At 52.0% G+C, this 15,019-nt stretch overlaps 7 protein-coding genes across 8 annotated transcripts, besides 1 other annotated feature; 5 read left to right on the forward strand and 2 right to left on the reverse strand.

The window, feature by feature from the left end:
- Positions 1–3: 3 nt before the first annotated feature.
- EKO05_0005499 (uncharacterized protein) lies at positions 4–824 on the reverse strand (the record flags this gene model as incomplete). The annotated part of the gene is made up of 3 exons (XM_038940047.1): positions 4–181; positions 236–552; positions 609–824. The coding sequence occupies 3 exons, from the start codon at positions 822–824 to the stop codon at positions 4–6; spliced, it is 711 nt and encodes a 236-aa protein (XP_038798513.1).
- Positions 825–1,056: 232 nt separating this feature from the next.
- On the forward strand, positions 1,057–1,827 carry EKO05_0005500 (uncharacterized protein; the record flags this gene model as incomplete). The annotated part of the gene is made up of 4 exons (XM_059636611.1): positions 1,057–1,303; positions 1,348–1,473; positions 1,537–1,740; positions 1,793–1,827. The coding sequence occupies 4 exons, from the start codon at positions 1,057–1,059 to the stop codon at positions 1,825–1,827; spliced, it is 612 nt and encodes a 203-aa protein (XP_059492594.1).
- A 2,050-nt stretch (positions 1,828–3,877) lies between these two features.
- Positions 3,878–4,114, forward strand: EKO05_0005501 (uncharacterized protein; the record flags this gene model as incomplete). The annotated part of the gene is made up of 1 exon (XM_059636612.1): positions 3,878–4,114. One exon carries the CDS (start codon positions 3,878–3,880, stop codon positions 4,112–4,114), a length of 237 nt encoding a protein of 78 aa, XP_059492595.1.
- A 109-nt stretch (positions 4,115–4,223) lies between these two features.
- Positions 4,224–4,955, forward strand: EKO05_0005502 (uncharacterized protein; the record flags this gene model as incomplete). Its single annotated transcript, XM_038946011.1, has 1 exon — positions 4,224–4,955. One exon carries the CDS (start codon positions 4,224–4,226, stop codon positions 4,953–4,955), a length of 732 nt encoding a protein of 243 aa, XP_038798515.1.
- A 223-nt stretch (positions 4,956–5,178) lies between these two features.
- EKO05_0005503 (Torulene dioxygenase) lies at positions 5,179–5,580 on the reverse strand (the record flags this gene model as incomplete). Its single annotated transcript, XM_038940199.2, has 1 exon — positions 5,179–5,580. One exon carries the CDS (start codon positions 5,578–5,580, stop codon positions 5,179–5,181), a length of 402 nt encoding a protein of 133 aa, XP_038798516.2.
- Positions 5,581–9,059: 3,479 nt separating this feature from the next.
- On the forward strand, positions 9,060–11,044 carry EKO05_0005504 (uncharacterized protein; the record flags this gene model as incomplete). The annotated part of the gene is made up of 3 exons (XM_038940157.1): positions 9,060–9,267; positions 9,318–9,649; positions 9,698–11,044. The coding sequence occupies 3 exons, from the start codon at positions 9,060–9,062 to the stop codon at positions 11,042–11,044; spliced, it is 1,887 nt and encodes a 628-aa protein (XP_038798517.1).
- Positions 11,045–12,194: 1,150 nt separating this feature from the next.
- Positions 12,195–12,229: a tandem repeat.
- A 171-nt stretch (positions 12,230–12,400) lies between these two features.
- On the forward strand, positions 12,401–14,972 carry EKO05_0005505 (uncharacterized protein; the record flags this gene model as incomplete). 2 transcript variants are annotated; one of them, XM_059636614.1, is made up of 6 exons in its annotated part: positions 12,401–12,407; positions 12,491–12,573; positions 12,625–12,684; positions 13,489–13,831; positions 13,880–14,428; positions 14,488–14,972. In XM_059636614.1, the coding sequence occupies 6 exons, from the start codon at positions 12,401–12,403 to the stop codon at positions 14,970–14,972; spliced, it is 1,527 nt and encodes a 508-aa protein (XP_059492597.1). The 2 variants fall into 2 exon arrangements, with proteins under 2 accessions (XP_059492597.1, XP_059492596.1); XM_059636613.1 differs by having other exon boundaries at positions 12,401–13,369.
- Between the last annotated feature and the right edge of the window lie 47 nt (positions 14,973–15,019).

Below are 15,019 nucleotides of genomic sequence, written 5' to 3' on the forward strand. Positions count from 1 at the left end.
GTATTAGTTATGAATGATAACATCAGGCTCGATCAGAAGCGACCGTATCATCTCGCCGTTTGGAATGTCGTTCGTCTCTGCTCGTTGGACAGCTGCCTCAAACGAAGTTTCGATACCTGCAGCAAGATGACGAGCTGCCAGTCGCTCTCTCACTATCTCTGGGGAGACGTCAACGAACCATCTGAAGTTGATCAGCCAAACCTAGCCGCCACTCGTTCAGTCGTACTCAACATACCTTTCATCACAAATCTTGGCAATTTCGTTCCAAGGTTTCAGGTCCAGAAGTGTGTAATTGCCTTCAACGATGACAATCTGTTTCCGTGAAGAGATAGCAATATCGTCTCCGACTGGGTCCTGGACGGCGTGATCGAAGCTAGGTGCATGGATGAGTTGCTCCGGTTCTTCGCTTGTTGTGACGGGCGTTGATTTCAACGTCCTGACAAGGTCCAGGAAACCATCTGCGTCGAACGTAAATGGAGCACCGCGCCTTTGGAAAGCCGTCTTTGGATCTTCAAATGCCGAGAGGACCTTCTTGGTGTAATGGAAGCCATCCTGTAGTACCGGTCAACGTTTGAGCAGTAACTTGGTGCTTGTGGACTTATCCTGACCATCGGCACGATCACAACTTCTTCAACACCTCGAGCAGCAAGTTCTTGCAGCAGCGCATGCGAAACAGTCGATTTGCCAGAGCCGGGAACGCCCGCAAGAGCAACAAGCATGCGCTGACGAGGATTAGAAGCTTGGCGTTCCATAAGCCTTTCGACACGACTAACTAGATCGAGAGTAGGCCCGGCAAGGCTACCCGCGATCAGATCTTTTGCCATTTGCGAAGCTGGGATTGAAATTGAGAAGACTGGCAAATTGGTTGCGGGAAGCGAGTTTCGATATGTTAGTCATAGGTGTTTTCGCCATGGATATTGGATTCTGTTCGAGCTGCAAGAAACTGATCTGTGGGGTTCGGGCGACAGAAGTCCGCCCATGACCTTCGTCAATGACCCATATTTCTCCAAGCACTAACGCAACACCGGGGAAAAGGTCAGCTTGCCTTGCGGGGAAATGGTAGAAATATCTGGGAAAACACGCACACGACAGTGCCTCAACAATACTGTTGCGTATATAAGCAGGCAGTTCCCCACACTCTGTCAGATATCGTCTCTGCCTGCAGGCTCTCAGGGTCACAAGTATCCCGCATACATCATGTCAAACGATCTCAATCTTGAAGGCGCCGGCCTCGAGGCACCTTCAAAGAAAGGGGGTGTACAAGGAGTTGCGCGCAAACCCATATCTGTTCGGGTTGTCAACTGTAAGAGTAACATCTCGTGTGTTGATGCACAGCATGCTGGCCAGGTATCAAGTTCGCCTCGCTTGGGGGTTTTCTGTTCGGCTACGACCAGGGTGTTGTCAGTGGTGTGCTTACCATGGAGAGCTTTGCTGCAACATTTCCCAGAGTTGCGCTTGACAGTGGGTTCAAGGGTTAGTTTGTGTCAACTTTGATATTATTGGCATGGCCTGGCTCACTTGTAAGCGGACCTATAGCCGATAATCTTGGGCGCAAGGGCTCAATCCTCATCGCCGTCATCGTCTTTATCGTTGGATCTGTCCTTCAGGTTGCCACGGTCAACATTCCTATGGGATTTTCAGGTGCGTTTTACGTACATATCATGACGACAACGTCACTGAAACTCCCTAGGGTGAGCTATCGCGGGCTTTGCTGTTGGCATTTTGACTATGATTGCTCCTGTACGTTCGAAACCGTACGCACTCTTGCAGTTAACTAACACGGAAATTGTAGATGTACATGTCCGAGGTGTCAACTGTTGTCGTTAGAGGAACGCTCGTAGTCCTCCAACAGCTATCGATTACACTCAGATTTCTCGTCAGCTACCGGCTTGAATTTGGTACACAGTATATTGGTAGTACACGATGTGCGCCTGATATTCCATACACGGGTGGCGCCGCTTCGTCACGGACCTTAGACCCTCGCAACGACGTCGGACTCAACGGCTGCACTGGACAGTCAGATGCAGCATGGCGCGTGCCTTTTGCTTTGCAGACCGTGCCCGCTCTCGTCCTTGGTATTGGCATATGTCGTAGTCAAAAAGGTAGTACTTGTACGCACATTTATTTGCTTTTTTGAGCCACGTTGTGTAGGCCTATTTTACCGTGCAACAGCATTCTATTCTTTCCCAAGTCACCGCGGTTCTATTGCATGCGCGACAACGATGCGACTGGCATCTCTGCGTTAGCACGCGTCCGTAGGGCCGGCCCTTATGAGCACTTAGTCAAGAAAGAATATCTATCCTTCAAGACTGAGGTCATGTTCAAGCAGCGCTACAACCGCGAAATGCTTCCTGGAAAATTGGGCGTCTCGCTCTACATTTCCGGTTATACTACGCTCTTCTCCACATAGCCCTCTCTCAAGCGCACGACTATTGGCTGCTGCGTCATGTTCTTCCAGCATTTCATTGGCTGCAATGATAGGTCAACACATGCTCGAATCTTTGTGAGACTGCAGAGGCTGATACCCCAAATTGCAGTGATCATCTATTACGCTCCGACAATTCTTGGATAATTAGGGCTTACCGGCAAGACGGAAGGTTTATATACTAGCCGCATATATGGGATTGTCAACACACTGTCCACGCTTCCCGCGCTGTTTTTCATCGACAAGGTCGAACGTAGACCTCTCCTGCTCTGTGGCGCTGCCGGAACTTTCATCTCACTGACAATCGTGGGCAGAGTAATCGGCGGGAATGGTGATACTATCAAAGACCACCCTGCAGCCGGATGGACTGGTATCGTGTTTGTACATATCTACGACTTTATCTTCTCTTACTCCCGGGCTCCTATCGGGTGGGTCCTGCCATCAGAGATCTACAACCAGGGCAGTCAATTTAAAGCGATGTCACTCACCACCTACTCGACATAGATGTTTAACTTTATAATTAGGCTTAACATAATTAAATTAATTAGCTACAGAACCTACCTTATTTTGCAACTTTTGCGCTAATAATGTTTGCTGTTACTTGGTTCGTCATCCTAGAAACAAAGGGCAAATCACTTAAAGAGATAGATGCTGTGTTTGGTGAGATTACAGCTCACAAGGAGAAGACTAGGCTATACACCATCGCGTCGAGTCTAAGACTAGTTAAGGCAGAGGCAGCCGCTGGCAATAAGAAGTTAGAGAAGCCAGTTAAGTTGGAGAGTATGAAGATGTGAAGATTGCACAGCAGACTATCGCGCAAAATCCCTGTTGCGTTACAATCCGACAGAGTGCTCTAGTAGATCCACATCTTGAACGTGCACATACACTTTTCTGTTTAGAAAAACCAGCTCAATAGTGTCGCTAACAACTTCTTCCCTGTTACCAGAGGACGAGGCTATCATACCGTCTGTGGCGAGGAAGTTTCTTAACCTCAAACAATTCAAAGAGTCAACCACAGCAGCTAGTTAAAATGTGGTAACTTCACTAGGTCAGCGTCATTTGACGAGAAGCCTGCTTCTTCCTCATACATCGGCGAAATCCATCTCAAACACAACCAACACGGGTTTTTACTATCCTTTATGAACACAATATAGGATTCAGATGCTCAAACCTTGTCAGATCATGAGGGCTCTAACACACCGAACCCGCTCGGTGTCTTTTCAAAACTGGCCGACAGCTGCAAGGCTGACTAGAAACCGGTCATATGATAATACTGCTGCAGATAGCTTCCGAAGCAGCCAAGTATCGGGCCTCTGAGACCTGTAAACAACTTGCAGGGAGCGTGTCGTGATTTGTGGGCGGGCTATTAAATAAATAAGGTGTACCATGAACTGACCGCCATGAGCGACACTAGCATCACCATCTAGTACACTGCGATCACGTTTACACACTATGGAAATTCTCTGCTTGACAGGCTACGGAAGCTCGAGCCATGTGTTCGAGAGGCAAATAGCTGCCCTTCGCAAGCAGCTTCCCGAGTCGTTTGAATATGTGTTCGTGGAAGGGGAGATTGAGTGTAACAGACATCTATGTAAGCCAGTTTTTATCGTATATACGTGGCGATCTAACTCCGACAGCCATACCTTCCGTTATGCTAGGTCCTTTCTACTGCTGGTACAAGAAAGTTGAGCCTGGCCCCGTTCAGTTGGCTCATGAGCTCATTCACGAGATCATTGAGGAAGAATGACCGTTCGACGGCGTGATAGCCTTCAGCCAGGGATCTTCACTGGTCCTGTCGATGCTCATGGACCAAGAGTTCAATAGCCCAGGAAGTCGGCCGATTTTCAGCTTTGCGGCGCTATTTTCCTGTCTCATTGTCCTGTCACCTGATACGAAGCTGAACCGTGAGCGGCTTCGAGAAGCCACTACGGACAAGGGTGACTTGAACGAAGTCAAAAAGCCTATCAGCCCCACGAAGGAAGCCCCTAAGTACCGCTTCAGTCTCCTCCTCAAGGAGAACCAACGAGCTCTCGCGAACGAATACTGCGGCATCCTCGACGATGCAGAGCAAGCCGCGAGCGAAATTGGTGCTTTTGACTCTGACGGCTCCTCTTCCGATAGCGAATCCGCTGGGAGCGATCACGACGAGGAACTTAGCCACATTCCCCGCCTACTGTATCCACTGACCGTGACCGCACGGGTCTCAATCCCTACAGTACATTTGTACGATCCGAAAGATGCATACCATGCACAGCATGAGCTCCCCACACGCTTGTGTGACAAGTTTCTGATGCAAGAGATCAAGCATGATGGTGCCAATGGATCCGAAGCAAGTCAAGATGTGCGCCGCAGCTATCGTCAAGGCGGCGGAGAAAGGCAGACAGCGAATCAACATGTTCGGATTGCAATGGATAGGTCAGAGATGCATGGTTCCCGTGCTGGATGCAAGATATACCGTGTTAGTATCTGCTTAGCGGCGACATTGATGGCTTGGAGCTCGGCTCCATTTGTTACAGGATATACTATATAAACACACTGCTATGATTGCTCTGATCTATAATCACACCAATACAACACAGAAAGGTTCTTGCAACCGATGGATTGCTGTATCGTGAGTTTCATTTAAAGAGACACTCTCATCTCAATCTAGAGATCCTCTGCAATAGACGGGCGACCAGAAACGCTGCCTGGATTCACGAAATATAGATGTAATTACAACAGAAATGTAGTCTTCTTTGATGATATTGTGCCATCTAGAAGTTTGTCTGAGCCAAATGATGGCCATGAAAGCCAATAGCAACAGGAACGTTGGCAGACGCTCTAGCATCCTCTCTCAGATTCCTAGCATCCAAGCACAGCAGATAGCTCGTATCCGTCTCACCATCCAGCACAACCGAAAGCAGATAGCCTTCATCTTCCGCTACAGCAACGAAGACAGCCTCGCCAGGCGTGTGATTTTTAGTCGACCATGTTAGAGTCTCGCCAGTCACAAGGTCAGTCTTGGCCAGCGAATCGATGTAGGATGACAGGCCAGTATCGAGAATAGTATAGATGAAGCGCGCTTGCTTCGTGCTGAACGCCGGATTGATGGTGGGTAGTTCGCCGATTCCAGAGACCGCAAGCTCTAACTCGATGGTGGCTGTCTCCTCCCTCATATCGCCATTAGCGTTGCCTGATCACGTTGTGTACGGCTATTTCAGTCCCCCAAAGAACCCGCACGCAAGCTGGCATATTTTCGCATCATGTTCCCTCTTTGCCTAGCCAATTTGGCGCAGTGTGTCTGCGCCTAAAGCTGTGATCCGCAATCTGGGATCACGATCCGATCTAGATACAACTTGGCGTGTAGATTGATTGCTGAACCGTTGCCCTGGGTCACGAATCTCGCGTGTGAGATGCGAACAGGTTGTGAACTTGGCGCAGGTTAGGTGCAAGGGCGAGCGAGTTTGCAAGGATACATTCCATGTTGGACCGCCATGGCACTTGTGTGCCGTGTGACGCGCTCTCTACACTGGCACGCTGGCACGCTGTGCTTAACGATTGGTAGTATCCACGTACGTACGCTCGTCTACATCCGCTGGTCACTAAAGCAAGTGCGTCTGCGGGACCGGTCCGGTCGCGGCTTGTTAACGGGAAACGAGGAGTGGAGAAACGGGGAGGTCCCCCTAGGTATACCGTTACTGAAACCGATGATTGAGATCAACGGTGAGAAAACAAGTAAACGGAATGGCTCGTAATCGCATTCAACAATTGTAGATATCGTGATGCACTAACTATTGTAAGGCTACCTATGTACGACTGATGCACTGTTGAACGCTTTGCTTACCCCCGGGCAATTGCACCGAAGACGACCCGTGGTGGCCCTTCAAATAGGAACACCTTACGGCTCAGCCTACGTGTGTGGCTGGCTGAGTCTTCGATGAAACTCTTGTAGAAGACATCAACCCGAAGTGCGAGGAAAAGTGAAAACATGTGTCATAAATTTTCCTACCCATGTCGATTAAATCATGGCTTGCCTGCTCTGGGAAAGCAACGAACGCACGCGACTTTGCACAGACTCGGTGGTATCTATACAGGCTCTATAGTCGAAGATCAGGGCAGAAGAAGGCTGGGATATAGTACCCTTGTTGCTGGCGCTGAAGAAGCGCTGCAAGTATTGGTTGAAAACAGCCACGTAGTATTCCATCTTGGTCAGATTCAAAATACTGCCGAGGTTGCCGATGCCCGATGTACCCATATTGTTGCTGGATATAGACTGATACGAAGCCGATGAGGATGCTCTGCGGCTGTAGTTACAATTATTGTCCCTTCTGTCGCTGCTCGACCTTTCACCATCAGCTTGCCGAAGAACGGTTGCTATCAAGATGGCCTGTAGCACAGCGACGTAGAGGGTGCCACCAATGATCATAGCGGATAGTCCACCAGAACCCATCTGCTGTTTGTGTCCGGCGATCCTTTGCTGTAGGATTCTGGCAAGCGCGTCGAAACATTCCAATGTCTGACAGGCCTCTACCGAGGCATACCTGTTAGTGGAGTCGAAGGTCTGAGATTGAATCGGGAGGAATCTGTGATGTATTTCCTGGCTCGTGGAGAAGGCCTGATTTTAGGCTGAATCTCAATCGGATCGTTATAGGAGCTAGAGGTAGTGCTCGAGTGGTTGCTGGACTGAGCCGTCGACAGCAGCGGAGCCGGATCTGGCGCAGCTGATGACATAAGGCTCACGTCAAAACAATCTTGCGAAATGTTGTCAGACGAGCTCCCAGATAAGTTATTCGAGAGCGGGTCGGTGTGGAAAAGATTTGATAACTACGGGTCTGGTATGCAGTCGATATTGTAGTCCAGCAGTCTCGGTGATCCATGCTCCATCTCGTCCTTACGAGCTGGATTGCCAGAGTATCTATTCAAAGAGGATTTAAAGGTACGCGGAGAGAAGGATTGAGGCCTTTCAGCTAAAGGTGGCAGCTGGTCTTCGTGGTAGCTGCTAAATCGACTCGAGTCACTGAACTCATAGCCCAAACTCTCCGACTGACGCCGCAGGAGCTTCGGGCGGTGGTTTCAGTCCATCGACATCTGTTCCCATTCTTGCGTGGAAGACGAGTCGCTCGACTTAGACTTGCTTTGTTGTTGCAACGTTGGTCTTCGGGAGCGGCCATTTTTATTCTCCAATGCAAACAGGCATTTTCGACCGTTAACGTGGCACGGCGTTTAAGTGCCCGACTGTCCTTTCTGGGAAACTTAGCATCGAATTTTGCGGCTATGGCACTCCTTGCAAGCATACTTGAGGCGCTGTTCTGCATGTGCTGCCGGTTGGAGAAATGAGATAATAAGAGAGTGACACAAAGTGCAGCGCAAGATGTTTGTAGGACAAAGCTTGATGATTCAGTTCAACTGCAAGGGATGTGCAGGGACTTCACAGGACATCTCCCACCAGTCTACTGAGATCCACGTGGATTTGCCTATTTGGATGTTGGCAGTACAGAACACGTAGGTACGAGCTTGAAACCTAAGTGACCGATTGGTCCCAATCCGGATTTATATCCACTCTATCGCGGTCGCAGTTACAAATACATTGCTGTGTAGGTATCTGGAGCATAGCAATGGCTGGAGTCAGCCGTTCTCGCGCTAACGAACCTTTTACTCGATATCAGCGTGTTTGAGCACCCTCTGTAGGATCCGAAGTTGCTTGGAATCAGGCTGTGTTACTTGGCATGATTATATCTCTGGGGCATCCTAACCTCTGCCGTTTTGATGCCAAGCTGCACTACTTCCACGCCTGAATCGTATGAGGCTTAAGCCCTCGTTTCCAACCCCTTTTACTCGTTAATCGTTGTGGTAAAGGCGTTAGGCGCGGCCCAAGGGTACGGTAAAGCTCTCCACGCTCATGACCTGTGTGAGGTACACTCGCAAAGGATGCTGGATTGTTGCATGCCTAAACACTGTTTTCGATGGCGTAAGGCACCCGACAGGATGTGGCTGCGGTAGGCGCTCAGCGGAACGCCCCTATACCCCGCCACAGCCAATCAAGATGGCATAGATCCATGAACTAGGTGTTGTACACTTTATAGAACACCCGTACTCTCTAAAATTATGTCTTGGCTGTGCGGAGTGTGTTGTCCCACCCTGTAGTATGATGATGGCGATTGGTAGGGCCCGTAAACGCGTACTTTGACTGACCTTTGCTGTGAGTGTCTCAGGGACGGAGGTTTGATGTTGTAAGCAGGATGGGGCGGATGCTTCAGTTGAGGCCTAACCTCTCTCTTGAGGGCGCATGCGCTTTGTGGGATCCACTTCAGTAGCACAGTGTTGGTGGAGTGTTGGCAACGGCTGGGCATTTTCCTGGCGTGGGGGCTTGGCAACTTGATCGGAGATCTCGAGCAAGCTGCCTTTACAGCGCTACGGTGTGTTTTACTACAGAAATGGCCGAATCATGGTGTTTTTAACGTACCGTGCGGTTAGCCCCTTCTCCTCGCATGCCTTTCGCATGGCTGAGTGCACCGATTCGATCCTCGCAGAAATAGTGTCTTGGATAGACATCAGCAGCGCTGATTGAAACAGCTACTCCCACTCATCTGTCTTGTCGCTGCTTATCCCACTCACTTTGGTGCTGACTTCACACGCACCTTCCAGATAGCCCACCATGAAGACGACTGTACGAACACAGTCCGATGTAGACTGCTCGTCAGGCGCGACGCTAGCTGGTAACAGCAAGTTCCCCAGCAAAGCGACCTGGGCGGCTCATGGGCGACGATGGAAGTTCCTCCTGCTTTTGTTGCCTGGCTTCTACACTGCGAGCATGGACCTAACCATCGTTGCGACAGCACAACCATTCATTGCGTCTCACTTCCGTACGTGCCTCCCGCAAATACCACTACACTATATACTAAGTCTGCTGAAGAGGCTTTGAATCAGCTCAGTTGGATTGGTACAGCGTTCACACTCACGGATACTGCCTTCGTTCCTGTCTTTGGTCAGCTAGCAGACGTCTTTGGACGCTTCGCTGCGCTTGAACTCGCTGTAGCAATCATGAGCCTAGGTGGGGTCCTCTGCGCAGCCGCACCTGCTTGGCCAGTTCTCGTGTTAGGCCGAGCACTCCAAGGTGTAGGAACGGCGGGCATGTCCACTTGCTCCCTCATTATCCTTGCCGACAAAGTGTCTCTGAAAGAGCAAGCTTTCAACACTAGCATTTTTCATTTCTTGATAGGAGTGGCTTACGCCACGGGCCCATTGGTACAAAACCTGGCAGCCGCCATTGTATAACACTAACTGGAGTACCAGATCGGAGGCTACATGACGAAAGTACATTGGCGATACGTGTTTGTCCTGTTGTCTGCCTTGAGCGGATTCAGCATCATCACAATTGCGTTCTTGCGACCCGACCTGAAGAAGGGCAGGTGCTCACTGACTCATCCAAGGTCTGGCCAGACTCACCTTCAGTCGTTCCTCGGTGGATGCGCATGTATCGACTTCATCGGTACGGCGTCATTCGTTTGTGGAGTGCTCTTGATCTTGCTTGCAACCAGCTGGGGAGGCTCGGAGTACCCATGGGCATCACCAGCTGTTTTGGTACCGCTTGTAGTAGGGCCGCTCTTGCTGGTGTTCTTTGTTTTCTATCAACGGTCCATGGCTGCAGTTCACCGGCTAACCGAGAAGTTTCCGCAAACTATGCCTTTGGTGCCGTACCATCTCTTCCAAGAGAAGGACGTCACATTGGTTTGCATAATCTCCGCAGCGACCGGTGCAGCCCTATATTCCTGTTTCTATTTTGCTGGCGTCTATTTCACCATGGTCGAGAACCTTGACCCCGGCAAAGCTGGTCTCCAACTTCTGTTCTATGTACCCGGTATCGGTGTTGGCGTGTACACCGCGATCATGATGTGCAACGTCTACCCAAGACAGACCATCTGGCCGCTCCTGCTCGGCACGATCGTAGAAACTGGTAGCATTGGGGCTCTGGCATGGGCTATCAGTGCTCGTGAAAAAACTGCTGTCAACATCCTCATGGGTGTCGCCGGCTTCGGGACGGGCATTCGCTTCATGCCCGAGAACCTACACCTCACAGGCATGTATCGAGATAGGATTGCAGTTATTCTGGCTTTGTTGAGTTTTGCTGGACCCTTCGGCGGCACTATAGCCCTGACAGTCATGGGCTCTGTGTTCCAGAACAAGATGTCTGGCTATTTCGAGGGCGGAAACGGCTCATCCGGGTTCGACATCAACTCTGCTGCCGCTCTGGACGCTATCAACAACCTCGAACCCGAAAAGCTCGAGCACTTCCGCTCCGCTGCAGCCGACGCTGTTAGCCTAGCGTTTATCTCTATCATCCCTTTCCTGGCCATCAGCATCATTGCTGCGTTGATGCTCGGCAATGTCTGGATTTCCAAGGACAAGGAGAAACCTAAGAAGGGGGAGTCTACAGGTGAAATGGCTGCAGACCCGGACGTAGCGATGCAGGACCAGACGCAGAGTGTGCAGCGCGACGGCAGGCCGGACGTGCTGACTGGCATGTACTTCCGCGCCATACTGAGGCTCACTGTAGCTGCAGAGCGACACCCAGGTCCGCTCGAGGTGCGGTTGGATCGGCCCGGCCAAGCTGTTGCCCATGTGCAGGACTCATCTACATGACGACGTATCTATCTTCGACACCCTTTCAGAGACAAGCATATAAGAGAACTGGCTCACTGGAAAGTCTGCGTTCAGTGATTGTAGTCGTGCCTGGGCGAGCAACCAAGAAAAGTATGGTTGTATCTGCATACTCCTTTGCATCGACATTTCAACATCTCAAAACCCCCAATGAACATCCTGTGCTATGCGAAGAACGCCTCAAGACCGCCTCCTGTGTACCCTGAAACATTCAAACGATACATCGACTTGCGAATGTGCCGAAATACGCAGAACATGGAGCCAATGTGCTCGAGTCTTCAACAAAAACGTCGCCAATGACACGGTGTGTTCGATGACGGCGACCAGACCTCATATTATATTCACATAAATCGTTCACAGATCTCACAGAATCCCCATTTGTAGAACTGCTTCCTATTAGGTACAAGCTGACTAGCACAATCACAGTGAAGCAGAACTTTACTGTGTGTGGTCGCTTTTTGGGCACCGTACTTTAAGGTGTCAGAAACGCAGACTTGGCGAATTTTCCAAACAAATGCCAAGATTTTGCGCGCGAAGCTTGTCGTCTCCAGCGGCATTTTCTTAAACAATTGTAGGGCGCGTTGAAAGGAGGCCTATGGCTTACTAGCGAATGCCCGCTGTTGTAGGTTCTTGCCCATGTTTTTGCTCACATGCTGATTGTAGCTTGGACTCTTGGAGTGGGCACGAGAGCTCATCTGCAGAAGGCAAGCCATTCGATTATTGAAACATGTTGTACTACAGAGACATTACTGGTGTAGATGGGAGCAGCTCTATAGCTTCCATCTTCGTTCCCTTTTGTGCCTACGTTACCTTCCTCCAGCCACTCACCACTTGACATTCCTGGACCCAACCTCTCTGATCGGGGCCTGTCGATCACAGTGGCGCAAGGCCGCTACCGCCTGTCAATCACGCTGTTGACAGTTGTCATGCAGGCTCCTGCAGGGCGGTTGTGCTTTGTGGCTGCGAAGCTGTGCTGCCTGATTGTGCCCCGCTCGTTCCTCGAATCGAACGTCGGACCCCTCTAATCCCGACAGCTCACCAGTGCCCACATTTTGTGACGACTAACGAACGCGCGTGTTGCCTGAAGAACCAATGGCGTGGTCTCATGCAAGAGGGAAGGCGGTGCTGATGGGAGGGGCTGAGGGGCTGAGGGGCTGAGGGGCTGAGCTGATGCATGCTGTCATTTCCCAGCTTGCTCCCTTATACTCGCCTGGCAAGGCTTACCTACCATTTGAATCACCCACCAACTCCTCCACCTCTCTCGAATTCACAATTGCATCCTCTCTAGGGCTCCGTCGCATTATTTGAAAACTTGAACGTCCGATAAACAAGCACAAGATGGGTTGTAAGTGGCTGCCGAAGCTTCTTGGCTGAAGCCCAACGATGACGCTTTGCGCGGGGCATGGAGGGGCTGACGCGCAGCTGTAGTGGCATCGAAGATGGCGGCAGCAAATGCTGCATCAGGATACCCTCCCCAGGGCAGCGCTCCTCAAGGCGGACAGGGTGGCTATGTGAGTTGAGCAAAATTCAAACGTCGTTGGAATGCACAGCTAATTCAATAGCCCGGACAGCAGCAGTACCAAGCGTATCCAGGGCAGCAAGGTGCCGCTCCTCCCGGCCAAGTAAGCTCCTCTTTCCACTCCCTTCTCGCTTGCTCTGCGTCGTCATCATCCTTCATCACGCGCGCCGCATCACCCTAGACTTCCGCAAGCTTTTATTCTTCTCCACCTTGCTTTTGGCTTCTCTGGACCAACCCCACCGCCTGAAAAGCACCGCCCTTGGACGTCACACCGGACGGTTGCAGCCACAACCTTCAGCCACACAATGCCGCTCTCCAGCAAGATGGCTACGTCCTCGGGCAACTACAACGCTTACCAGCCAACACAATATCCCGTACAACCACCTAATCCGTATGGCCAAACTCCGCAGGTGCCTGGAAATCCGCCACTACCGCTGCGCCCCGGCTCGCAAGCTCCGCCGCAGTCGCCTTACACACAACCGCCGATTCCTGCTCCATATGGCGCACCATCATCCCCATACCCTCAAGCACAGCCGGGATATAACAGACCCGCTCCACCACCGCCTGGCCAGCCACCTCAGTCTCCTGCTTTTCCTCCGTCGCCCATGTCTCCGTATTCAGGCCAAGCACCGCAGAACCAGTGGAGCCAGCCGCCACCTCCACAGCAATACGGCCAGCAGCAGTACGGCCAACAACCTTACCAACAGCAAGGTCAATGGAGCCAGCCACCACAGCCTCAATACGGCCAGCCTCCGCAACAATATGGACAGCAACCCTACGGCCAATATGTTCGTAGCCCCACACGTGACCTGACATTCTATTTTCTATCACCATTTTGTTCCCATTCATGCAGAGCAAGCATATAGTGACGTGTACGCGACGAGTATGTGCTGACTCTATCTTGCAGGGTCCACCAGGAGGACCCGGAGGACCACCTCCAGGCCAGCAGTATGGCGCACCACCTCCACCCCAGGGCCAAGGAGGCTTTGGAGGCCCCCAGGGAGGCCCACCTCCGCTACAGCAAGTGCAGGGTAGCCCTGCTGAGGTCCAGGCCTACAAGCAGCTGCTGCAGGACTGTATCAACGAGAAGGGCCTCCAGACATTCTACCCCCCAGGCTCGCCAGTCCTTGACCAAATTGCACAGCAGGCGGCCGCAAAGATCAACCAGGTTATCCAGCGCTGGCGCGTGCAGAAGGAGATTGCCAACGATATCGTGAAACTGGCTTTGTACGACGTCGTTCTTTACATCGGTATGAATGGCAAGAACGGCAGAGTTGACAACCACTGACGAGAACTAGATGACAGTGGCTCCATGCAGTTTGAGGAGGAAGGCTCGCGTATCAAGGACCTGCGCCTTATTCTGGAGCGTGTTTCGTTTGCCGCCACTCTCTTCGACGCTGATGGCATCTCGCTGCGCTTCATGAACACTGACCTCTCCGGTGTACGCGACCAGCAAGGCCGTCCCCTCCAGGACGGTGTCGCCAGCGAGGCACAGATTGAGCAGATTATGCATGGTGTTCAGTTCAAGGGCCTCACTCCCATGGGCACCTCGCTCCGCAAAAAGGTCATCGATGAGATTATCCTTGGCAGGGCCGCCCAGGGCCAGCTCAAGAAGCCTGTGCTTGTCATTGCCATCACAGATGGTCAGCCTGCCGGCGAGCCGCAGAACGCCGTCTTTGACACAATCAGGTATGCGTTCGACACTCTGCAGCAAAGGTACCCTCAGTACGGCCGTGGCGGTGTCGCTTTTGAGTTCGCGCAGGTTGGCAACGACGAGGCGGCCAAGAAGTTCCTTGGAAAGTTGGATGAAGACCCGCAGATTGGTCCCATGGTGGACTGCACTTCCAGTATGTTTTCCACAATCCCCCCACATGTCGCCCCTCTTAGATGCTAACACACGTCGCAGACTACGAGAACGAGCAGGAGGAGATGTCTCGCGCCAACCCGCCCGTCGACCTCACCCCGGACCTATGGATCATCAAACTCCTCCTCGGCGCCATTGACCGCTCCTACGACTCCAAGGACGAGAAGAGCAACCCTGCGCCCGGCGGCTACGGCGCCCCTCCCCAGCAGGGCTACGGCCAGCAGCAACAGTACGGCGGCCCACCTCAGGGCGGCCAGTACGGCGCTCCCCCGCCAGGCCAGTACGGTGCGCCTCCAGGCCAGCAGCAGTACGGACAGCCGCCACAGGGAGGTCAGTACGGACAGCCGCCTCAGCAAGGGTACGGACAGCAGCCCGGCGGATACCCGCCGCAAGGTCAGCCGTACGGCGGCCAGCAGCAGCAGCAGCGTCCGCCGCAGGGTGGCCCCGGTGGTCCTGGTGGATACCCAGGCCAGCAGCAATACGGCCAGGCGCCTCCTCAAGGCTACCCTGGCGGTCCTGGCCGTTAACCTTGTGCGAAGAGTAAGATCTGAGGGGCGTGGGCCTCCTTATGACT

Source organism: Ascochyta rabiei, chromosome 8, assembly GCF_004011695.2.
Source record: "Ascochyta rabiei chromosome 8, complete sequence".
Taxonomy (NCBI): Eukaryota; Fungi; Ascomycota; class Dothideomycetes; order Pleosporales; family Didymellaceae; genus Ascochyta; species Ascochyta rabiei.